General features: G+C 39.4%; 1 protein-coding gene across 9 annotated transcripts in view; it reads right to left on the bottom strand.

Annotated features, from left to right (window-relative positions):
• Positions 1-27,040, bottom strand: part of RFX3 (regulatory factor X3) — a 290,084-nt gene that overhangs the window by 47,550 nt on the left and 215,494 nt on the right. For all 9 annotated transcript variants that reach the window (XM_047699486.1, XM_047699480.1, XM_047699483.1 and 6 more), the window contains 6 exons: positions 23,644-23,825; positions 19,884-20,003; positions 8,054-8,175; positions 6,184-6,296; positions 1,807-1,922; positions 1,215-1,369 (listed from right to left, as the gene is read on the bottom strand). In XM_047699486.1, the coding sequence (XP_047555442.1) occupies positions 1,215-1,369; positions 1,807-1,922; positions 6,184-6,296; positions 8,054-8,175; positions 19,884-20,003; positions 23,644-23,825 (808 nt within the window). The remainder of the gene's footprint in view (positions 1-1,214; positions 1,370-1,806; positions 1,923-6,183; positions 6,297-8,053; positions 8,176-19,883; positions 20,004-23,643; positions 23,826-27,040) is intronic.

Here is a 27,040-nt window from a genome sequence, read left to right as displayed (position 1 = left end):
AGAAAGCATAGACATACAAATGCTGGTATCTTCACCTTTTCTTCTACTAACTCCTTCCTTCTTGTTTTGTTATGATTTAATATAAATCATTGGTGAATGGTGCACTTGAAGTACACGGTTGCCAATTTCATGAGCTATGAGACTGCTTTTACCTTATTATGTCACTGCGGAGTGGAAACTCTGTCCCATTTCATTAAAAGCTAAGGTCATTGGGGCACCTGGGTGGCTCAGTGGGTTAAAGCCTCTGCCTTCAGCTCAGGTCATGATCCCAGGGTCCTGGGATGGAGCCCCACATCGGGCTCTCTGCTAGGCGGGGAGCCTGCTTCCCTTCCATTCTCTCTGCCTACTTGTGATCTCTCTTTCTCTCTCTCTGTCAAATAAATAAACAAAATCTTTAAAAAAAAAAAATAAATAAAAGCTAAGGTCACTAGGTGCTCATGAAGATGTTGGTATAAAATCCTTCCAGTTGCCTCGGACACACAAGCATCCACACTAGCGTTTATATTGACACTTGCAGAAATAGCTTTGTTGGCCACAAGGTAGTTTCATCAACAACATCACAGAAAAAAAAGTCATCTAACTTATCTGTGTAACTCCTATTTGCCTCACGGTGGGAATACAATGCTCGTGCAGTTGTACACAGAGACCTTTCGCTCACCATGCTGGTTAACCGTTACTGTTAATGGAAACTGCATTTGTAGTTCTCAACATGACGGACGGGACAAAGTAAATGCTTTTATATAGGAATTCAACTTCAGTGGAAACCAAGCTAAATTCATTTCAAATCAAAAGCAACCATGAAAGAGGCTGGTCTACAGATTTCAAAAACTTTTGGCTTTCTGAAGGAAACTGTGTCCTTGGGTAGAATAATCTTTACAAGGTTGCCTGGCCTGGGAGTGTTCTTGCAATTAGTTATTGGGGCTGTCACACCCATAAGTTGTCTTTTCTGTCGAAAAGAAAATGAACGATTGGAGAACAGATCTTTTTTTTTTTTTTTTTTTTTTTTGCCCGGTTCCCTACAGTTTTGCTCTAGGCTGCTTTCGTGCAAAACTCTTGTGTTGCATGTTTCTTTTTCTCTTCTTTTTTTTTTTTTTTTTAAATTGGCAAATCTAAATGAGATTAGAATCACCCTAGATTGCAACGTCACTTTCCCAAACTACTTGGGTGGAATGTATGAGAACAAAAGCATCCGTACTCGTCTGCATTTAACTTACTAGGAATAGGTCTAAGCACGTCGGGGATGAGAATCTCCACCAAAGCCTGGTACATCCCATGGTCACAGTTACACATCCATTTCAGGATAGACTCATGTTTGCACAGAGTTATCAGCTTTGCTTTCGGAAGTCGACTTTCTATTTCACTCAGATTGCTGGTGTGAATAAATGTAGCAAATGAATAGATGGCAAATGAGGATAAAAAAGAAAATGGACTTTAAAAATAGTTTTAGTTTAGCAAATATCACTGAGGTTAGAACTACACCACCACTGCCCTGGCGCCCTGCGGCCGGATACACACAACAGTCCCCCAGAGCTGCCGAGGCGCCATCACACACTCGGACGGTATGAAGGGCAGATACGATACTCATTCCCTGAGGATGAAATAGCTCGACCACGGTCCCCCAGATCGATCAAAATGGGAGCTACGACACACACACGGAAGCCTCGAGAGAGCGGTTTGTGGTTCATCTCAATCTATTCATTTAATGTTATCAGGTAAGGTTCACAACTGGTATACAGATCTCTCATTTATTAGCTGTGACATCTACTCAGCCATGAACATGAATCGGAAAAGCCTATTGATTCTGACCTTGATTCAGTGATGGTAGTGCCGTCGGTCGGAGTCGAGGGAGAATAGCGCCAGAATGTTTGCCACAGTTTTTCTATCAGGCTAAACTGAAGATTCACAACAACATCCAATATTGCCTAAAAAAAACCCAAAAACAAAAGCGAACGGTCATCAGAGTTGCCTTACGACGCCGCTGATGGGGTTGGTGAGGAGCGTGTGGCGTACCGGGATATGGAGATGGTGAGCGCGGCTGCGGGAGCGGCATCTACACGGTCAAACTGGGGTACATTTTGCTGATGGACGTCGGCAAACCGACGAGCTCAGGCAGGGAGAAAAGAGCTCTGGAAAGACCAGCGGGATGACGTGTAGTCCCCCCAACACAGCCTCATATCCTTGCGTTACCCTCTCTTTTTCTCGCTTACTCCCCTTCCTCTCCATTGTCTTCTCTTACTTTTCTTCCACTCCTTTCCACGCTGCTTCCTTCTGCCTCCATGACGGCAGCCACTCTTCTCCTTCTTAGACCCAGAAGGACACAGTCCCCAGGGGGCCAGGGGAGCCCATGGCCATCCAAGAGCGCAGAAGTGAAGGGTGTGGAGCTGGCTGTGTGGGGTGGACAAGAGCCAAGGCTAAACGCGCCTGTCCAGGGGCTGCTGACCAGGATTCCAGAGTGTTCCCAGTCAACCAGAGGCTGGGGCAGGAACCACGACGGGGCTGGCCTTCAGAGGACAGTGTCCATCTGGGCAGAAAAAGGGCACCTCTGCGGTCAAGCCATGCCTTCGCTTCAATCCTGCCTCTGCTCCTTCTCTTCAGAGAGCAGCTTTAAGACTACTCCCTTCTCTAACCTTGGGTGCAGGGCCCTCATCTCCTCCTTCAATTTTCTCTCCTAGAACCATTTCCCAGCTGCATCAAAGATATTTTTTTTATGATTCTAAAATTTGCCCCTTCATTAAATTTTGATGATCATATTTAATTTCCCCCTGCCATCGCAATTAGTTTATAAATTTGCCTTCAGATAAAAGCAGTCAGAAAACCAAAGAATAACTTGTTTGTGCAAAGAACATGTGATTCTGTGATTATTTTGGGCATAAAAGACAGAAGCCATCAGCATAATGTGTCTCGTGTCGTCAGCACTGAGAATGAGGACAGGTAAAACAGCCCCAGCAAGATCCACAAAATTCCTAGAAGGAAGGAGACCACTGGGGGCAACCAAGAGAGCCAATCTGGGTATCCGAGGCAAAAAGAGGAAAACTATTAACTCCCTAGTTCTAGATCTGTGAAACCCGTGTAGGTCTCTCGCCCTCTGTAGGGTACAGAGAATAATGGATTTTCTATATAAACACACCCTGAAACCAAGTCAAACATCAAGCAAAACATGTTTGGGAGCATGTTAATTAACACTTTTCATCCTTTGATATCAGGAACAATAAAAGATGCAAGTGTTAAGCCTTGAAATTAAAAGGCAGACAGATGGCCCTCCTCCTAGGCAAAAATGTTCTCAAGGAGGAAATTATTATTTTTTTAAAGATTTATTTATTTATTTTGAGAGAGAGAGAGAGAGAGAGAGAGAGAGCATGAGTGAGCAAGCACAGGGGAGGGCAGAGGGGGAGTGGGAGAGAAAGTTAGCAGATGCCGTGCTGACCATAGAGCCAGACCCAAGGCTGGATTGTCAGGACCCTGAGATCGTGACCTGACCCAAAACCAAGAGTTGGGCCCCTAAACCGACTGTGCCACCCAGGCACCCCAAGGCAAATTATTACACTCCTTTCCCAATTGTACCTTAGGCACATTCCAGGAGATATCTATTAATAAAGCAACTATTAATGCCACATATAATACCTACATATCTCTATCTATGAGATCGCTATAAGAAAGCTAAGCTTTTATAAAAATAAAACCAATTACTGTTGCAGCAACTTGTGTGGAAAATTCTACTTGTGCCTTCCATAAAAAAACTAGTGATACTTATAAAACAGCCTTGATAAGCAAATTGTGAGAATTCCAGAAGAAAAAAAAAAAAACAGGCAAAACAGGTAGATTAATCTTTCTTAAAAACATAAATGGTATAGAATATGAAAAAAAATAAGGCAAGGGAAGAATTCAGTGCATCTTACATGTGGTCCCTCTCCAAATTAAATAATCTCAAATAATTCTTTTGAAAAGGACGTTCACATCAGCCTCGCTTGAGACATTTTTACAAATGAATAAAACATTTTACCATTTGTCCACCTACTTTCAAATATGTTCAGACTAAAATATATAGGCAAATGTATTTTTAAATAATCCTTATTGTACTGCCTTAGGGCAAGTGACTATTTACAGGACGGGATATGAGACTGAACACCTGCACTTCAAAAGTTTGGAAGTTTGACATGAAAAAAATTAATTGGAATTCTTCTTTATCACATAATTGGAATTTCTTTTCCATGCCTCATGAGAGACGGCATGAATGCTGGTGATCCTGCAGTTAAGTGGGGATCATTCATTCTCTGGGCTCCGTGGGCTGCCATTTCCCACAAAGACTGATTACCACACACCACTGTATCTCTTCACACAGACTATTCCCGAATGTGGGTACGCTAATGTAATTTTTGTAATCCAAAAGATGATGTCATCTTTCATCTTACTGGTGGAGTTTTCCACTTCGAATAAGCTTACTGGACATTCTTTAGTAATATAAATAAACCCTGCTCCTATTTATATTTTGAACAAATAAAGAAACTTAAAACAAACCCAACTTATATCTGTGGAGGCCGGTTTGCTTAAAGCAAGATTCACCTGAACACAGAGACATGAGAAATTGCTTAGAGAATCTTTATATAAATCTTTATTGAAGATACATGATAATCATGTCCAAAGAAAGATTTTTTTTTTCTTTTTTGAGATACATAAGGTTCATCTAGAAATTCTCTAATGTTGGGAGAAGCACAGTACTTAAAGGGAGAGGAGTATTAAGAGTCTTTCATCGTTCCAGAAAACGATGTTTGGGAACGAACCGGCAGGACATGTTGGAAAACACTTTTGGCACATGGTTTGTTAATAAAGAGAGAACTTGCCCTTGGTTGGTAATAATCCAGCACCCTTGACAAGCACTCTGATGCACTCGAGCAGTTTGTATTTCTGGAGTGGGAAAAAAAAAATCTGTGAATGCTCTGAGCGGAGACTTCTCACTGTATACTGCATTGTCAGCAGTCAGGACGACTGCCCGTGAAACCCCAAGGAGTATCTTTTACTTCTAAGCAGATCACAAATAGCCCTGGAATAAAGGTACTTAAATTCTAAACAGATTCCTCTTTCAAAAGGAGAAGCATTTGTTGCAATCTGTTCTGCCCTTCCCACCAGGGGAGCTGCAGGTGTATTAAAAGGCTGGCTTGGAGAGTGGTCACCTCTTGGAGACAACGAGCCAGTTCCGGTGGGGAATACTCAGAAAAAGAAGTAGAAGCAGGATGGGAAATACCCAGAGAAACTTTAATTAACCACAAAAACAAAACAGAACTAGAGCCTCCATAATCCCTCAATAACCTCAATAACATCTAAAATGCTCCATTAAACATTTCTAGGACATATCTTTTTCTTTTCCCTCTTTTTAAAAGATTACTTATTTATTGAGGTCATCTCCACACACAACGTGGGGCTTGGATTCATGACCCCGGGGTCAAAAGTCGCATGCTCGTCTGACCCAGCAAGGCAGCCCTCCAGAAAAAAAATATATATTTTTTTTCAGAAAATATTTTTGACAGAAATACACAGTTAATGGTGTAAAATTCAAAAGGTTAAAAGGGATATTGGGAAATTAATTCTTTTCCACTGACTCCCACTCATCCAGTCTCCATCACAAAGGCAACTACCATTAACACACTGAACATTTTGTTCTTTCTGCTGGAGATTTATATACATGTTCTTTTTCACTCGAATGATAGTATACAATACATGCTGCTTTACATCCTACTTTTCCCTTAAAAATAAACCCTGGAACTCAGTCCACAGGAGTACATCTAGAAGGGTCTGTTATTTTTAATGGCTGCATAGTACTCTACAGACTGTATGATGTTTTATTTACTCAGTTGCCTTTTAGATGTGGAAGCTACAACCAATCTTTTGCACTAAAAACAATAATGCAACAAGTTCACTTATATTCACCCATATTTTCTAGGGTATGTCCCTAAAATGGAATTGCCATGTCCAAGGATTCTGATTAGGAGATGCTAAGAAGATGGGCAGTAAAATGCATTCTCCCTTTCCCACAGCCCTCCTTTCTTCAGTCTGAGATAAGAAGAATGATGAACTTTTGACTTATGAACCAACTTCCCTTGTCCTTTAGGAATAAGTTGGATTATTTTGTTTTAGCAAGCAGTCTGGCAAAACTTAGCGTGCATTCCTACTGTGTTTGAAAAAACTTACCTCACAGTGCTCTCGATAAAGACTCTGCAGTGACTTGATATCCTCAAAGGTAGTACCATCTGGCAGAGAAGAGATTTCAACTTCTCCAAACTCTGGAAGTGCTCGAGATGCATCTGTTGCCATGACAACACAACAGGGAAAAAAAAAAAACAACTATTGTGGATTGTGGCAATTACAGATTAATGAGGAGAAATTTAAGATAGACTACGAAAGGAAAAAAAAAATGTGAAGGCCAGAGTCCAACAATTAAGAACTTTTCATAGTAGTATTTTTCAAACAAAAATGTAGCAACATCATCAGTATGAAAGAATAGAGGAGGAATTGTTAAAATTGTGGAGGAACTAAATTTTCACTACTGTTATACTGGAAATAACATACCATAATGTCTCAACATAGGACCCCTATTGAAAGGAAAATATCTCAAGCTGGCCAGTATCAATTTTAGTTATTTTATTATTATGTTACTTAAGAATTAATAAAAATAGAAACCTAGCTTTACACTTGTTATGCTCATACTTCTTGTATCATCATAAGCCAAAAAGCTACAGAATGAACCCAAATAAAACTACAAAAATCAAATTAAACTTAACAATATGAATTTGACAGGATGGATGCTGCTGCTGTCCTATAACTGAATTACCTCTTGCAGCATGAATGTGGCATGGACCGCCGCAGCCCAGATCTTCTGAACTTGGCAGGCCTCTACCAACATGTACTTCCTGGTGGCTGGTTCCCCCATTACTCTTCTGTATTCAAACGAGCTGTGGAACTTTCCTCCACACAGAGCACTGGGACATCATTTAGCCTTCCCTTGGGATGCATTACATAATTTGTGTAAGCTACATATTAAGTCTCTCCTTGTTCTTTTCTCGTGGGCTCAGGATATCAGTACACTTTGATGCCTGCTTTATCATAAATTCAAATAGAAATGTGTGAACTAAAACCGCAGAACAGTAATCGTTCTCCTCTTCTAGATAACCCAGAATATGTCTTTATTATTTCTTGACAGATTTGAATTGAAATAAAAATACAGGATTAGAAAACAAAATTAAAACCCTCTTTGAGAGTTCGAGGCTTTCAAGAGTGTGCGGGAGGACTTCAGTTTGGGAAGGGTTGCCATCGTGTTTTCAACTTCAGTAACTATTTTGACGTGAGCGTCCTTTTTAGTTGTTTGTCAGAAGGGGCACACAGACAAACGCACACGCAACCCACACACACGTGCACGCTCTGGTGGCTTCTATTCATCTTGATATGTTGTACGGAATCTACGCATGTTCATCTCTAGAAAAGCTGTCGGTTGCAACGCCAGGCCTTGCACTGGTAGCTATGACCACAATATGCAGAATGTTCGAGTTCTACTTCCCCACTCTTTAAATGACAAGCAACACATAAACCATCTACGGAATTACAAAAATAGGATATATTGTGATCAGTTTAAAAGAATAGCTTTTTTAAAGTTTATAGGAATTTCTTTTTTTTCTAACCTGAGACCACGCATTTGCAACTTTATACATAGGAAAGGAGAATTCTTGTGGGCCCTTGAAGTTAACTACTGAAAGTAAACACAACTTTGATCATGAAAGCCCAATTAATACAAATTCCTCAAGACAATTTCATAGCTATGAGCCTTTAACTCCTATGCATTTAGAAGTCCTACACTGCTTGATACTTTTTGAAAGATGCTCTATAACACGAAGAAACAGAAATGGTCTAGAACTATCCCATGATAGGCAGAGTTTCAGCACACACACAAATGTTTCTGTGTGGCTCACATCTGTAATAGACACAGCACTTGGAGAAAACACTACTATTGTTCTCTTGTTTTCAACATCTTAATAGCAACCATACTATGCGTTACACCTTGACATACCTAAAAACTGTTGATGATGTTGACTTTGGGCTATTACAGTTTGTTCAACAGATGTGCCGGTCTGTTGACCACTTCCTGTGAAACCATCTGCAACCCCATCCACCTTCTGCATAGGCTTGTACCTAAAAATATTAGATGGGGAAAAACAAACAAATACAATTATTCCTTGTTTTCTCGCACTACACATAACTCCTGAGGCATTTGATTTTACTCTATCTTCTTTAATGTCCCATGATCGTTGGAGGATTTTTTTTTCCCTGATAGTCTCAAAAAGTTAGGATGAAGAAATTTTTTCAATTGTGTAAAGAAAAAGGGGAGAGGGATTGGGGAAGGGGACCAATTTTTGAAAATTCAGAAATGTGTCTAAGAACAAAGGAGTTACGAAGGTATTTCTTCGGATGGGGTGGCTACAATGCCCGTGATGACACGCAGTGTGAACATAATATTTAGTGGCCAGTGGGTCAAGGGAAAACATTTTAACTACATTGGGACTTTAATCTGAAATAAGACCTAGGAGCAGGGGCCTGAGACATGTTAATGAATGGCTTTCGATTAATTAATATCTCTCATACACGATTCAGCATCCAAACTCTACCACACTCTTTTTCATACTTCCTAAAGCCTTCCATGCATCTCAACACAGTCATCTCCACTGACCCCTAACCTCGCCTGCAAATGCAAAGACCATACGCATCAGCTAGCAGAGAAGTACATGCAAGAACCCACCTATAAACCTAGGTTACCAAATTAAAAAAAAAAAAAAAAGAATCCACGTCCGCTATAGTCACGCATTTATCTTTAAGTCCTAGTCATACAAACTCATGAACTTTCCTGCTAAGACAGAGAAGACAGGCTTCAGCAGCACAGGCAAGAAGGACAGTCTGCTTGAGAGAGAAACAGCACATATGAAAAAAAGCCTGGGCAAACGTCCTAAGATGAGTGAATACAAAATAAGATAGAAGAATTTTTCAAAGATTTCATTTATTTTCCTTCATGTTAAAAATTTAGGGAAAAAAGATGAACGTAAGAAAAGATTAAAATCTACAATAAGCTTAGGACCTCGAGATACTATTCACTTTGTTTATTTTCCCATCTTCTCCCCATTTCTCATTATACTTATAAATAAGACCACCTAATATTCTCTCCACCCAGACACTTGACTCTAACACTAATACCACAAATCAACTGCATCAGTGATATGAAGTTACCAAGAATAACAATGTTCCTGACACATGAGCAGGGCACGCCCAAAGGCACCTGCACTCTGACAACAGATATGAAACGGATGGACCCGGTGAGACATCACGCAAACCAATGTGCAGTTTGCGTTAGGAAGCGACTCCATCTTGAATGTTGTTCATTAGAACTTGGATAAACAAAACTTCCAAGAAAAGCTGCTGTCCCTCATAATGACATTTACATTCACTGCTTCTGTGACAGCTCTCAGAGAGAACTACGAAAAGCAAACAGAAAGTCAGAAGGTGAACAGGGTGGGAAAAAGAGGACAACACACGTCATCTGTGTTATCATCTTGGTGATGGCCCCTTGCCACCCAAATGTGGATTGTTATTTTTCTAATGACATCGAACAACTCAAACCTATCCTTTTATTTAATGGGGGGGGGGAAATCTGAAAGGACTTTTCCACTGGGGCCACACCAAACGATGACTGAAGAGTTAGTACTATCCTGTGCTACAAGTGTCACTGATGAAAAATTGAATTTTTAAATTTTTTTCCTCCTTAAAGAATCATCCCAGAGAACCAAAAAAGACTCGGTGGGGCAAGTACTTTGAGTACTCATGTGGGGAAGCAGTTGCCAACCATTCTTTTCTAGAAGCCCTGAATGATTTTATCCCTGAGGAAGTTCCTCACCCTCACTGACCCATTCCAGGCTTCATCTGATTTTAGCCCTCTTTTTTCAGCTATGAAATTTTATACCACTAATAGAACAGGCTAAAACTGTTTAAACATGTTTCCTCATTTAACTTAATGGAGTTAAGTTAAATGTTAGTATTAACTAACAGAAATGGTTAAAAGGATTTCAATTCTTTACACTGCAGAAGGGAAAATGGAAAGATATCTTATAGACTTAAATTCTATTAAATTTTAATATGGGATTAGAGGGTAATTATGAGACTTTGTTTTATCAAACTTCCTTGGTCCCGCACAGCATCTAGTATACCACACACACTTCCTAAGCAGAAATGTCGAGGACAAGTAAAATCTAGCCATAAAAGGAAATGATGTCTATTCCTTTTAGAATGTAAGTTTTTAGAGGACAGCTGCTCTCCCACAATCTACTCGCACACAGTACTTATCAAGCCTGCAGCTTATCGTAAGCAAAATTATCTGCTTCCTCAGAAAGATGAAGACAGAGGAAATTCCGAAGGGAAAGAAATATGATATTTTTAATAAGCACTCAAAACCAGAACACATTATAATTAATAATAATGATATTGAGTGGGAAGCGGTGATTAGAGGTACATATATTATACAGATGGAAAATACATCAAGATTAGCTTGTAGATAAAACGGAAGTTGGTCAATTTTGGAGAAATCGTGCGGGTCTGTCAGTACACAAGAACAAATCTTATGGAGGAAAGGTAAAGGTAAAGGAAAAGGAAAAGAAGAGGGAAAGGAAAGAAGAGAAATGGAAAGGAAAGGAAAAAAGAAAAGGAAAGAAAAAGTCAGAACGGAGAAATGAGTGGATTTATTCGAATGCCACAGTAGTAGGGTGAACAGTAGAATGAACGGATACATTTTGTCTGCCTTGTCAGTAGGACCTCTGTAAGCCGGAACCTTCTGCTGTATCTCTTCAGAGAAAGGTTGAGGGCCAAGCCTGGGGGCAGTGTGGGCCATAATGAAATCAGGAAGGGCAGGAATATGGCTCATATACAAGAGTAGCATTCCTGTGAGCCTCTGACAGAGCTCCCCAGTAATGCTGACTTTTCCTGTTTTGTCTTCAGTACCAAGTCACATAGGGGCATATCCTCAGTGTATTGCCTGACATGGGGTTGGTCCTTGGAATCCCTGGAAATCAGAAACGCTGGACAGAGGGAAGCTGGATGGTCATTTACCTGAAGCTCTAAGGAAAACATCCTATCACTACCATCACCTGAGAATTGGGTCTTCCCCGAGGGAAAGTTTCACAAGAGGTCAAGAAGAGCCACATTACAAATAGGGTGAACAACATCTGTAGTAACTAATTCTCCTTAGAAGAAACAGTTAAAGATGATATCATCAGACCTTAGGTCCTGAAACCTAAATGTGTATCAGTAACTGGGTAGCTTTTCAGAAAGCTCAAATGATAGGCTCACCCTAGACTACCCAGCAAAATTTTTAACACAGGGCTTAGGAACAAACCTTCATGAGCCTCCCAGATATTTGAATAGCCTGCCCAGAACTAGTCCATGGGAGCCTGTTGGCCCCAAAATAAGTTCCTTCAGCCCAATGTTGTGCAAGTACAACCATCACATCAAAGAAAAGTCACTTTTTTATAAACTGAGTCCTCAATTTTTTTTTTAAGATTTTATTTATTTATTTGTTAGAAAGAGAGAGAGAGAGAGGGAGCGAGCATGAGCACAGGCAGACAGAGTGGTAGGCAGAGGCAGAGGGAGAAGCAGGGTCCCCGCTGAGCAAGGAGCCCGATGTGGGACTCGATCCCAGGACGCTGGGATCATGACCCGAGCCGAAGGCAGCCGCTTAACCAACTGAGCCACCCAGGCGTCCCGAGTCCTCAATTTTTAATCTGTTCCCAATAAACTACATTTGGAATATAAATAAGTATCACTGAGTGGCTAATAAATGAATGAAAGCATCCTCAGGGGAACAGATTTCATTTTATCCTACCACCAATTGATCATAGCATCTATCAAATCGATTGAACAAATATTTATTGAGCATTTACTATGGGGAAAACATGGCAGAGGCATGGTTTCGAAAAGGCCATGTAGTAATAGATATCTTCCAGGATGTTTCTTACATTCTGTTGACTCAAATGAGCATTCAACATTATGTTAACCCCGGTTGAATTCCAACTGACCTCTGAGCAATTGAACAGCTTCCGGACCTCCTGCCTCTCTGCTTTCTTCATAAAGTACCATTTAAACATGAAACTATAAAGGCCAGAGACACTTCCTACCGAAAAAAGTCCCTTGATGAATCCCTTAAAGAACTGACTTTTTAGTATTTAAGAGTATCTTCTCTCTTCGTCCCATTTATTTTACAAATTCAGTATTTTTAGACGAGGTTTTCTGACAGCAGCTCCTCAGTGCTCCTGAGCCGCACACGCTCTGAGAAAGACCTGTGCCTCATCAAATGAAGAAACAGCTCTTGGTTTCCAAATTAGCAAGAGGCAAATGATCATTTTAACAGCTTGCAGCTCCATGGGCAATCCGAGCTGAAGTTGTTAATGATTAAGAAATCAAAGAAAGTCTAATGCTTTAATAGCGGCGTGTACGCATGAAACCTGTCACTAACACAGAAAACACGGAAAATTGTTAGGAATCTTCCCCCATGGGGTTAGTGGTAGCTGTTATTTAGAACTTGGACAGCTGGAACTCTACTGTAAAACTGCATCTAATTCTGTCAAGAATTTCACATGTACAGACACTGAAGGAATCCAACGAGAGGCAAAGAATGCCCTCTATTTACTCGATTATATTTGCTCTCGTATTTAGCGGTATCACGATTGTTAACAGACTAAATGAGACATTTGGGAAAGTCCCTCTTGAAGCAGGTGAAAAACGCATGGGCCACATGCAACGTCTCAACTGCATGGGCCACATGAGTCTTTTATCGTTCTAGAAAGTACACAATCATTTGATCAGCATGAACCAGTCTCCACACTGAGCTCCTCATCAGGGCAAGAGGCTAAAATTTTCTACTGGAACCTTGAGATTCAATTTGGACCAATTGTCCCAGAAGATCTTGAGGCGACTCGAGGTCTGAAGCCAGATTAAAAAATGAAGAGATCAGAGGAAAATACAGAATGCTGGGAGCGTCTTTCTTTCAGCGTGTGAACCGCCTCCTTGATGTCACACAAAGCGTGTCTATGTCTAAATGACTTCAAACGTCAACCCTGCTGGTGAATGACAGTTACCCCATCTCTTCAGTCCTTATTGGTGGCTCTTGAAGTATTTGACTCCTCATTAGCTCTACGTCTATAATTGGGCAAGGAGAGGAGGGAAACATTAAATTCAGAGCGGGTAGTTGTATTAATTGCAGCAGTTTTAGTAGAAAACGTGGGAGAGGCAGGGAAAGGAGGAGGCTGAAGCTGTTTGCTGAAAGAAAAGGTGGAGATCATTCATTCACTTAACAAATATTTACAGAGCGCTGACAAGATGCTTGGTGCTGGCGATGTATTGTTGAAAGAGGCAGACGCTAGTCTCCTCTCATGACTTTCAAGGGGTCCTCACCACAAAGGCAACTTGGGATTCGTATGTCGAACTCGTATAGTCTTGCTACAAATATGCACGACACTTCTTTGATCTACAGCTGGCCCTTCCTGTTAAACCATTTCTACAGGGATGCCCTTCCCTACCTCTTTTCTTTGAAAAATAACAACCTGACTCCACTTGATGCCAAGAGGGCAACAACCACAAAAGAGAACAACCTGGGGCTCTGTCTAAGGAAAAACAAATTAGAGAGCTTCTCGAATACAGCAAAATTAAATGGGCCTCCATTTCCTTATCAGTAAATAGTCCATGTAATTGCCAAGTGAGATCTTGCATAGAAACTGCTTATTGAAGGACATTTAAAATGTTCAATAAACGTTTATCAAGAGGGTAAATGGTGACTGTTACCATTAACAAACTTTACACGAATTACTATGGTTAATAGTTACTGAATCGTGATTAATTTTGATTCTCTGATCTTTAGTGGAAACTATCTTTACATCGGGGACCACTGTAGGGGCACAGTGAACGTCAGATTCAGTGCCAAGATTCTTTATTTATTTCCAAAAGCCAAAGGTGCAGGCATGTGATCATCTTCCCACCGATGACTCCTGACAACCTGAGCTGCCCCAGAGCAACTGACCAGCCCTAGATGCTTAGCTCTGCAGTGACCCCCTGAGATTCCCGGCCCAGGAAAGGGAGGGTAAACTGTTAGCATCAATCAAAGCTGAAAACCACTCGCCAGGAGGTGTAAAGAAACAGAAGTCTAAAGTTGCCTAATTGCTAGAGTTCATTCATCTCTGAAACAGCCTTAAAGAAATAAATACTGTTCTCTAGAGCACACAGTATAACAATATTAATGATAACAATTTACCTAACACTTGAATGTTTCCAATTATTTAAAAAAAAAAAAACCTTTATATACTCTTTCCCACCTGAATGAAGGAATAATTTGTGAGGTAGTCTACTATGAATCAATGTCCATTTTGAGATGGAGAAACCAAAGTTCAGTGAATTTCAGCCACACACACTGCAGAAATGCCAGAGCAGTCTACTGGGAAATTTAAGATTTCCCAGTCTTAAATATGGGATGCTTTCCACTAGCCTGGGAAGTCTATATTAAGGAAAGTCTTGTGTTTTTCTCTTAGATTTACTTATTTATTTGAGAGTGAGTGAGAGAGAGAGAGAGAGAGAGAGAATGCGTATGACTGGGGGGCAGAAGGAGAGGGAGACTCTCAGAAAGATTTCCTGCCAAGCGTGGAGCCCCATGCAGGTCTCTCACGACCCTGAGATCATGACCAGAGCTGAAACCAAGAGTAGATGCCCAATCGACTGGGCCACTGGGGCGCCCCTTAGAGAAGGTCTTCTATAGACAAGGGTCCATGTCCTCCCTCACTCCTTGGAGACATGGGTGCTTTCATATCTGTCAACATCAAAGCAAAAGCAGCCCTGCTGTGTTTCCAACTGGCCTCTCTCTCCTCTCTGTACCACAAAGCTTCCTTCTTTCACAGATCCATTTCCTATGAAGAGACCATTCAAAGAGGCAGGAGGTGACACCTGCCCCCACTACTTGGGACATACTCACTGAAGTGTGATTTTTCCCTTTATTTCATATGCACAAAATTTATTACATGTGTATGTTCCTGTTTGGGTTATCTTCCCTCTTTAAAGGGGGCATTCTTGTAAGAACAAAGACAAGAGGACTGGGTTCTTCCTTTGTTGTTATATGATTGTGGATAAGGTACCCTGATGGACTTCAGTTTTCTCATCAAGAGGATGGACTGGACTGGGGGAATCTCTTCCTTCCAGCTGTAAGAGTGTACGATTCTATGATTCCATCTCTTTTAGATGTGATGGACATTTTCTATAAGCAACTGCTGGTGGTCAGGTGTTTATTGGAGGAATGATAAATGCACCTTAATATTCTGAGACTGGCTACTGGGATCAAACACAGCCCAGCACACTGTCAAAAGCACTTGGCTCCATTCTACCACTTCTGCTACGAGGATTTGGAAGAATAACTCAAATACATATGCCAACACTCTCTTTCAACTCTTCTTTCAAATGTGAAAAATAAACTGCAGCAAACATTTTTACTTGTTTTATAGACCTGAGAAGTCCTGGTCTCCCTTTTGCTCTATAATAACCTGACTTATTTATTGCCTAAATAAGGGCATGCAAATTATCCATGAGTGAGTTTCCTTGAAACTAGAGAAGACATTTACGTGCAGAAGTTATTTTCATGTGAAATATTTTCAACAGAAGCCATTTTAAAAAATTATACATTCTCCTTTATTTTTTAAACCCAGGATACTTTACGTCTTTTTGATTACCTATACTGTCATCAATAAGCCAAAGTTATTACACTGCGTTGGACTATATTCTAGTCGCTTACTGATGATACTCAAAACTACTGGAGCACCTGGGTCTACTTCTCCTTCCACTGAATGTGCACACACTTCTGGTGTTGATTAACCCAAAAGCAAACAGAAGACCCTTGTCACCTTGTCACTTACATTTCCTCTTGCCAGCTCTTCTACCCCACGATTGCCCATGAATCAAGTGGGCTCTCACCTGCTCCTTTAGTTTAGGTACATGGCTTGAGGATGGCTTCATCTTTCCAATTAAGCTATACTACGGGCTCTATGACATCTGTTTTTTCGATCAGAAGCTGTTTCCATTTATTTCCAGACTTGTGGCTATGCCCCATATGGTGATGTTGCTGGGAATCGGATGTGGAGACAAGTGGAAATTTCCTCTACTACCCTATCAAATCTTCAGGTGAGAGACCGAAAGTAAAGGGGTTCTAATAATTATAAAGATATACAGAACGACAATCATTAGTACTTCTCCAACTACTGTGACTTCCAACTTCACAGAAAAATGTGCAAACTGAGCTGTAAAACTTCACTTCTATTTGATCCAATGATCACTGCATATACTTGAATTTTCATTCCGTAAGAACACATAAAACATGTAAATTTATACTTCGGAAGATGTACACATGTACATGCATGCACTAATGCTCGAGGCGTTGAGATAATCTGAATATTCTAAAATATTAGATACAAGTAGCTGCTACAAAATATTTTAAACCTTTCACATGACTTATATTTTAACAAGAATGGCAGGCTCTTCTTATGTGAAATTGAATATATTCAGTAGAGTCGTTTGAGTTTTATAAGCCATAAGACAAACGATACAATACTTTTCTTTTTCACTGGCTTTTTTCAACAAATACTCTTAACCCCGACATCCAGACTTAGAGAGAATACTCTCCCTCTTCTAAGTCTTCTTGCACAATGGGATAACAGGCTTCACTGAACGGCTAAGAACGTGGCCAGTTGGTAGACTCCTTCAGAGAGAAAACAGAACACTCCCTCCATCCTGCTAGTCCCAGTTAGGTGTCTGTGAGGTTGACAACACTAGCAGGGCAGTCAGTGATCAAGACACCATTCCAAGAGCAACTATCCATAATCCAAAACTTGTCTCATTAAAAACAAATAAAGAAAATTTCAGTACCACCAGCCCTTGAGCAACACATGTTCGAACTGTGCAGATCCACACAGTTACACACAGCATTTTTTCAATAAATACATACTGTAAATGTATTTTCCTGACTTGTTTTTTTAGTAACATTTTCTTTTTCCAGCTGACTTTATGGTAAGAATATACCATATAGTACATGCAACATACAAAACACGTGGGAATTGACTTTCTATTATGGGTAAGGCTCCTGGTCAACATTAAGCTATTAGTAGTGAAGTTTTTCTGGGGAGTCAGAAGTTAAAGCCAGATTTTGGACATGTGGCAGAGTCAGTGCCCCTGATTCCCTGTTGCTCACGGGTCAACTGTACGTCTTTGGTTCTCTCACATCCTTATTTCACAAGAAATCAAACACTGTAAGGAACTAAAGTTGGTACAATTTATTAGCATCACTGAGAATTTTATATCCCTTCTTAAATATATCCGCATTAGGTCTAACTCTGAAAGCAATTACAACTAGACTGAGAGGGCAGAGTGTTCATGGCTTGTAAACCCTTAGAGCTCCGGAATCTGTTTCACAAGGAGGACTTTTTAAGCCCCAGGTCTTTCTTCCCTGACCCAGGCTCTTTTTTTTTTTTTTTTTTTTAAGATCTTATTTATTTGACAGAGAGAGACACAGTGAGAGAGGGAACACAAGCAGGGGTGGCTGGGAGAAGGAGAAGCAGACTACCCACCGAGCAGAGAGCCCAAGGCAGGGCTCGATCCCAGGACTCTGGGATCATGACCTGAGCTGAAGGCAGATGTTTAATGGACTGAGCCACCCAGGCGCCCCATGGGCTGTTTTTTTTTTTTTTTTTTTTTTCTTAAAAAAACAATGAACATTCCTTGAAGGCTCCCATTTCCATGAGCACTTGCGTGATTCTTTGCAGGTAAATCACAGGGAGAGGTAATCTTCAAGCTATCTTAAAAGCAACTGATCAAGTTTTTGTTCAATATTTAAGTTTGAATATGTTCTTTTTGGACCAACTTGTTTTGATCTTGACGTCACCATCAGCTCCACTGTGAAGTGCTGCGATGCCTGACAGCAGAGGACACACCGGAGATGAAAGGCACTAAGTGTCGCTGCTAATAGGTGAACCAGATAATCATAACCCGCGACGATAACCGTTGATGACAATTCACATGAACTCCACCTCCGTATAAGGGAGTGTTCTGACTCATTTTATTGTATTTCTCCAAGACCTTTTAATATACTTTACTGACTATACCTCAAAATAACCCAGAAATTAGCAATTCAACAAAGAAGGTCGAGAACCTGTGATTCAAAAATCTGAAACCCTAGAGATCACCATTTAACAGTCAATCCTGAATGGACGGACTCTTCAGTCTAGAACACTAGCACCAGAAATTTTGATGGCGTTAAACCACTTAACGAGCCTCTTACCTCCAGTCTGCTCCCATGAAATATAGTCTTGTCCCTAATAAAGCTCTTTAAAAAAAATCTGCAAGTCCCATTGTTTTGCTCCAAAGCCTTACACAGCTTTTAAGCCATGTTGCACGCAAAGACCAAAGTTACTGGCCACATATACCACCGAGTCCCCCAAGGTAAGGTCCAAAGGAAGTTTTAAATCTCATCTCCTGCTGGACCACTCAAACTTCTCCTCAGTTCTGCCCCTGCCGGGTCAGCCTCACTAAACCACACAGTACTTATCAAGGATATCCCGGACTTTATACTCCCCGGAGCTCTTGCTTGCCTGAGTCCATCTTCCTGATCCCTCTGAGACACCCCCCCCCCAAACAGCGCTTTCTCTAGGACACTTCTCAGTCCTCCTGGGGTTAGCTGAAAATTCCTCTGTATTTCACTAGTTCCTGGATCAAAGCTTTACTTCAGCTCTTCTCACACTTCATTCCTTAAGAAAAAAGGTTCCCATGCCTCTCCTCCTAATTTCTTAACTCCTCTAAGTTAGAGACTGTGTCTTCCCTGGGCACACGGGGGTCTAGCATGCTTGCTGACTAAGGAAAGGAAGGACCACTTTGTGACAGATTCTTTCTCTGGCAGTCACTGGAGCGAATGCTTCCGACAAAGCTAGTATGGCTGGGGAGGGGACCCGGCTAATCATCCCAGACCAATACATTCGGCAGACTGAGGCAGGCCATCTGATGACCTGTGTACAGAACTCCTTTCCCCTACTTAATTCTGCACGCTCAATTGAAAAGAAAAATTATAAATACTTTTATGGCTGAGCTATACTGGTAAAAAGGAAGAGATTGTTCATTTTACTTACTCCAGACTGTGACATAAGCCACATGAGACTTGAAGGCCCTGGGCTAGGTAACAGCACTATGGGCTTGAGTAGATCATTTAACGTCTCTGGGACTTCCCTGAAAAACAGAGCTATTAAAGCTCTGGTCGTCACAAAGCTGAGGGGCCAGACTAGACTGAGGTATTTTTAATTCTGAGATCTGTGATTCCATCCATCCATACATTCATCTATCCATCCATCCACGAAAGCTGGATTCAAAGAAGACATAAGAAGTCTTGAACATGGTGCCATTGCTCCTACCATGTCAAGAAGAGTGACTGAGGGAGGTTGCCAACAGCAAGAAAGGAACTCACCAACACCGAAACCAGTTTCCCAGGTGGCATTTGCTTGGGTTTGCGCCTTACGTGTTGTGTTGGGTCTCCTCGGCTGCGTAGTTTGGGATGTCACATTTTAACTTACAAGGGGCCCAATGGGTTGTCTAATAAGTAATTTTAAAAAGATGTGGAAAACAGGGGAGATGAAATTCTACTAAATCATATTTGAGAACTGTTCATGGCGATTTTTAAACGCATGCTGACAACAGCCACATTTTTGCACACTTAGGTATTAGCTCTAGAAAAAAGGAGACCGTACATCTAAAGAAATGCGTAGCTTGGACAGGTCAGGGAACATTCCAGAGTCTACCTTTGTTTCTGTTGCATGGGCTGCTGCCTCATAGCCATATACTGCATGTCTTCCTGCAGACGATTCAGAGGGGAATCTGGCTTGACGCGAATCCCATAGTAATGGTACTTGGAGTTTCCTCTTCATAAAAGAACAACAAACATTAGAGACACAGAAAGTCAGTCGAATCAATATTAATCACGCAGGATGTCCACTTAGCTACACACTGGGAAAGGTTAGGTAAAAGTGGCATATTTATGTCATATGTTTATGATCTCCCTGTTCTGGATCACCTGTGTATTTTTATGGTGGCTACACCTGAAGAATCAAATTAAGATTCTGAACCAGTGGGCTCAGGGCCCTGCGATAAATCTTTCCTTATAAACTAAAATATTAGTATAGTATTATATTTTATATAAATATTCCTTATAAACTATAAAATATTAGTACAACAGCCACTGAGTCCATGCAAGTTACATTTTTCTTTTCAAATTTGTATTTTAAATTTAATTTAGAAGGGGTGATGGTGCAAAAAAAGTCTGGCCAATAAAAACGCATCAACAGCATAAAGGGCTGCACACTAGATGGGAATTTATTACGACGTGGTTGTACAAAATGAAGAAGAGACATCTTGATTCTATTGTCTTGGATACGTTCTCCATTTTTGCAAGTTCTATTATGGCAGAGATCATGAAGGTAACTCCACTGATACAGAATGTTGCGGTGAAGTCTATTATTTACTATTTTGAAACCGAAAAGGAAGCAGGCATTTAATCTGTTGGTCTTGAAACATACTTTATTAGTCTCTGTTCTAACGGATTCATATAGGTTTTGCGGGCTGAGTAAGATGTGTCACAACAGACATGGGGAAATTTCTCTGTGAAAATGGCAAATTTCCACCTGGATGAAAATTGTCACAATTTCCCCATGTTCGTGAGAAAGATCATGTTTGTTATTAGAAACGACAAAGTTTTGCTCTGAATGAAATTTGCAAATTCTTGCAAAAATAACATTTTAAATATGTAGATTTGTGCAAAGGGAAAATAGTTTTTCACAAGTCTATATATAGCAAGACATCAGCTGCTTTTTCCATTTTTTTTCTTTCATTTACAAAAAGAAATGCAAGAAGAGTGTGGATTAAATATTTTATATAAAAATAGAACAGAATTTTACTTCCAAAATTAAAGAATATATATTCAAAGACATTAAATCTTATTATATAAATAATATTGCTATTTTTTTTTAAAGTAGGGCATTTAGTATCTACCTAGTTTTGGTAAAATAAAACAGTATGAAAACTTAGGGCCTTCTACTTGCAGAGATTAGATCTTGTCTCCAAAATCCACTGCAGAACAGAACAAAAAACAAAAACAAAAAACACCAATTTGTAGTGTTCTCCCTTACAAACAGGGCAAGGGTAAGGAGTAGAGGTGGGAAGCAGGAGCCATCCCCAAGGGATGTAGCCAATGATCGCTACAGAGTAAAATGGTGTCTGTCTTGTAGACCAAAACAGATAAAGTGTCTAGTTTCTTCTCCATTTTCTACAAATCAGCATTTCCAGTGGGTTGGTGGGGAGATGATTGGGGGAGATCAGCCATGTTCCATGATTTTCTTTGCTTAAACTTAATTTGCAGATGGATTCTAATGAAAGGAAACTTTTGAATTGCCTTTTTTTAGAACATAAAGTTGAGAAAAGTTTTGGTTTGAATTAATTCACCAAATTATTTTATTGTTTAACAAGTAATAGCTGTGCATACAGTTCATCAAGAAGAAGGAGGAGGAGGGGACTGGGGGGGGGAAGGGGAAGGAGGAGGGGGAAGGGGAAGGAGGAGAGGGAAGGGAAGGGGGAGGGGTTGGGGAAGGGGGAGGGGAATCATCTGAGTTAGTTTGCCTCATGATTTATAACACTGATTTTCTTTCTGTCCCCTGGGTTAGGAGTAGTAAATGAATGAGAAACCACTCTCCACGACAGACCCTCTGGAGCTTTGCCCTCATCGTCAGCAATTCTACATTAGAGTTCTGCTATCTTCGTAACATAGCATTTGCTTAAACTTTCCCCATAGGGTTTCTTTCCTCCTCATTCTTCTAGGCTTTCCTTTCCACCTCTAATTGCAAACACTACATCCAATTTTAAAAGGAACAGGAAACATAATTGTTACATGGTGAGGGGGGAAAACAGAACATCAGAAAATAAAGCTGCAATATTGCAATATGTACTTACAGAGTTGGATTCCACTCATTCACAAACCCAAACCACCCCAATTTTGTCCCTTTCTATTTTAAAGATGTGTTTCAAGGTTTGAAAGGAACCTCAAAATAGGACCCACTGAAATCCCTCTCCGCAACAAAAGGAGCAAGACAATACCATTACAATGTTGAATAAAGCCCAGACTCTCAAAATACTGGCATGGTATGCATAACTACCGAGCCTTTGGCAAGGGGATAGCAGGTTAGATCCCCCAAATAAAGATGTTTGTGGTTCTGGGGTGGGGGTGAGGGGGTGGGGGGGGGCGGAGAGTATGAGAGAGACAAAGAGCTTTTTTCAAGGGACTAAAAGTTTGAGTTCCTCGACTCTTCATTGTCTCTGGTTAAAAATATACTATCTTTCCAAGTATAGGTAGAAGAAAATATATTTATGAGAGAACCTCCAGCAACCTGAAGGTAAAATCACTTGAAATGCAACAGAAAGGAGTATTCACACTCTGAATACAGGCAGATCTCATCAATGCCATGAAACTGACATATACACCCCCCCTTTTTTTTAGCATACATTGACTATGAAGTCAATTACTGAGGGTCTCTTTGTTTTATTAACAATATTAAATACTCTTCTTCACTAGAACACTAGGAAGCTGAGACTTAAAAACCAATGAAGGGTGTATCATCTAATGTTCTACAGCATAGCATCTTTATTTTTATACTTTTTAATATGGATTTCTGTAGGATTTAGGAAATCAAAAACATCCATATCCTTCTGCCCAGCTTCTTAAAATATTTATGTTATGATAATTTGTAAAAATTATAGAAAGGCCCAAAATGAAACGCCACAGTTCCAAGTATTATGTTCATGATATTTTGATTAGTAAAAACACTCATATCTCTTTCCAAAGGAAAGAGGCGAGAAACTAAGAATTTCTTTCACATTATTGGTTTCCGTGCAATGGTGGTATACTATATTTTTACTTCCCTACATGTACGGTTTCACAGTCAAGAGTTTAAAAAAGGCTAGTAAGAGGTTAAACAGGACCATATCATTACTGAGGGCTTCAAACTCCCCAATTTTTCAAGTTCACCATATGATTTTTAATTGACCTCCAGAAATGAAAACTCAGCTTTAATTTCTCACTCTATTCAAAGAGTTATTTATAACGACATTTCAATATAATTTTGCAACAGTCAAGAGATAGTTTTCCACTGACTATATCACTTACTCATCTCTAGTCTGATTACTTTTAAAAGGAAAAAATAGTGATATATATTAATTTTTAAGGCACCATGTGTAAATCTTCCACTAACAGTCTGACTTGCTGATTTCTATATGATTTGAGAATCGACTCATCTCAAAGCTGAGCTCTGTTACTTTTAAGACAATGCATCATTCTGGTTTCGCAGTATTCTGTGAATAATGACCTCCTTCAAGAGAGACTGTATAAACTGAGCTATTTCCTTATTTTTTCTTTATATGTTATCTGTAATCAAGCACTTTTGCTCCAACGATATACTGAACTGCTTTAGTTTGAAAGAGAGGGATTAGTTTACGATCTTATTTTTTCATACTAACCTAGTTCCCAATCTCCTGGTTCGTAATCCCATAAAAATTGACCTTATTAGTTTTCCAAAAGAAGCAGCATTGACTGGGTCCAGTTTGTGTTCCTGACAATGTCGTAGGTAGTGGTTGTACAACGTGCTTCTGGGAAGGCTCACTCCTTCTGCTGTCTCATAATTGTCCAACAGCCACTGGAGCTAGTACAAATAAGACAAGGTAAACACAGAGAAACCATATAATTTACCAACATGTCTACAAGCCACTACAAACACAATACACAGAAATACTTAGAAGATCTTCATTAAGACTTGTAATAGAGTCAACTGTTGTTAATTCAAAGCCTGGTATAATCAGACCTTGAAAAACTCTTGGAAATGTGCACCACTGAACCTAATTTATGACCTCGGACCACATCCATTCCTTCAAACATTCAAGCATGTATAAAGAATGCTAATATTCCCTGTATTGATTGCAATTCTATGGATAAACACCTCTTCGGGAAATCCAAAGAAACCCCTTAACTGGTTGTAAATAAAATTTGTAATTTCTAATGTATAAGACGTTTCCAAGCCTAGTGGCATGGCACATAATAAGGCTTTAGGGTTACTTTGTTTTAACACATGAACAGCAGGCTGCCTGGTATGAGTTTTTATATTAAGTTTCTATTTATTTACATAGAATTTTAATTTACTTAGGTAATATACTCCAACAGGACAATGGTACTATCTAGTGGGTCAAATTCTGCAAGCAAAAAGGAAAAAAAAAAAAAATCAAGAATTTCTTCCCCAGAAAGAAAGAAATTAACCAGACACTGATTAAAAAAATATATATATGTAACTTACAAAAAGGAATCTTTTATTACAATCATTGGAGTTTTTCTACTTCCCTGCTATGTTTTTTCATAATTTTGGAAGATACATTACAATGGTAGCTGGAAAAGCAACATTTTCTCAGTCTGTAGTTCACATTTGAAAGGTTTATATTGTCCTGTGTTTTTTAAAAATAATTTTTAAAGTATAGCAAGTACAAAAAAATTTTAGAAAATATAATGTAGGAATGTATTACTGAATTTCAACAGCAGGAAAATTATTAACTCGTTTATTCATTTATTTATAAAAGGAGAAATGAAAAATGATTTTCTTAAGGTCACAGATTGTCTCAGAGCCCAATCTGGTTCCCAACACACATTTCCTGATTACTTGCATACCGGTTGTTATTTCCAAAGAGCAGCAAATACTTCACATTACTTGTCTCAACAAAATTTCCATGCCATATAGAAGAGGTGTGATAAAGAAGTGATATTTTTACATGCAATTTAAATTAAACATAAGTTATGGGAGCCCAAGGATTCCTGGCACATCAACTATGAGCCAGGCAACGTGCTAGGCACCTAGCAATGTAGAAATGAATGTGATCTCACTCTTGTCCTCTAGGAATTTACACTCATATTCCAAAATACAATACGGATACTCAAATATATCAAAGCATTGGCTTACATATTTTAAGATTTGTGAACAAACTCAGAACCTGAACCTTCAGACTCTTACTAAGAAAATTCATTAAAAATATTTTAGACTTATTGCCTTTAACTATGATGACTGAATTGACCAAAACCATTTTAATTTCAAATATTCTTACATGATGGTTATGTTTAATTAAACTTATCCCATTAAACTCATACTGATGTTGGCTCTGAAAATATGGGCACAGTACTCTTTTTTTTTTTTCTTTTTTCTTTTTTCTTTAAAGTAGGCTCCAGACCCAGCATGGAGCCCAACACGAGGCTTGAACTCACAACCCTGAGATCAAGACCTGAGCTGAGATCAAGAGTGGAATGCTTAACCAACTGAGCCACCCAGGCGCCCCCAGAGCACAGTACTTTTAAAAATAAAGTTCACATTCTGGTCAGGGAGACCTGAAGTTCTCCGTGAACACTTATATATGAGTATGGGCATTTAAACATACTCATTGCCTCTGTAACACATACAACCCTCCCTTTCTAAAAGGTTACACAAAATAAACGTTCATTTACATAATGACAGAAAAATTAAAGGTCAAAAAGAATTCTTTAGAGATGAAGCATCTGTAACCTGTCAGTAAAGGCGTTTTCCAGAGACGTGATTTCTGAGTGTTCTAAACAGCACACAGAGCAAGTTCACTTACTCATACTCATTTCATATAAGGGGGGGGCCGGGCAAAATGATCGGAAAACCCAGTTATTATGACTCGGGTTAGTATTCTGCCTACCATAGTGGGTCAGGATGTCTCTAGTGTTTCTTCATAAATGTTCAGATTCTGTAGATTATGAAGGCAACTGAAGACAGTGACACACAAAATATGGCCGTACGAGTCTCCCTCCTACCCTTCATCCGCGCACCTCAGGACCATGACTGGCATCTGAACGCAGTGCTTCCTCACGTGAATGGTGCTGGGGAGGCTCTAGTGAACCATACTGCCCAGAAATGCGAGCTCTTGTTTTGTGTGTATAGACTAGATAGAACCTTCCAATTGGTATTCTAAACATATAAAGAATATAGAAATACAGGACATAGACTAGAGAAACATAGAAAGGTATAATCTCTGAGAAATTCAGTTTCTTGAGAGGAAGGAGTGTAAAGGAAACACCAAAACAGAATCCTCAGAAAGGCAAATGTATAAAAACTCTGAAATATTTTTGGGGAAAGCAAATATTCTGCAACTGAACTAAGGAAGTGTTCACATCCATAAGCATGGAACACACAACAAATGTAAGTAAAGAATACCAAAGATATGTTTGTATATATTATCTTTGCTTTCTCATGAAAGGCATAGTGTCAAAGCCAAAGTAGTATGATTTTGTAACAAAGATAAATAAATAAAAATAAAATATTTCTTTGCTAATGAACATAACATAGAACTATATAGCTAATGTTAATTTAAAGGATATTCTTTTTTCAGAAATGGAAAATGATTTCATAACATGAACTCTATAACCAAAAGTATACAACTAGTAAAAATAGATCTGATACAATATACTTTCAACAAGATATAAAGCAAATAAAATAATTTGTTTAATTAATGAGATACAAATAGAAAATTTCCGTAAACTGCCTCAAATGTTTACTAGTTCTCTTGTAATATTTAATTACCTAAACGTAAAGACAGATATCTAAAATGACACTATTTTCTCATGATAAAGAAAATTGTCTTGTAGATTAAAAAAACCTGGAAAGCAAATCTAATAATAAAATATTTGAGGATGTGATCTTAAGATGCCTTTTATAGAAGTGAAAACTAGTGCAAATATTGAAGTTCAACATAAAATATTTTGAGTCCAAAGGTATGTTTACATATATAAAAGAGTTAATCAGACCACAGACCACTTAAAAAAAGTTTTAAAGAAAACTTTTCACAAAAATAGTGACATAATGAC

This window comes from Lutra lutra, chromosome 13 (assembly GCF_902655055.1).
Source record: "Lutra lutra chromosome 13, mLutLut1.2, whole genome shotgun sequence".
Lineage (NCBI taxonomy): Eukaryota > Metazoa > Chordata > Mammalia > Carnivora > Mustelidae > Lutra > Lutra lutra.
This window is presented reverse-complemented; position numbering and strand designations above follow the sequence as displayed.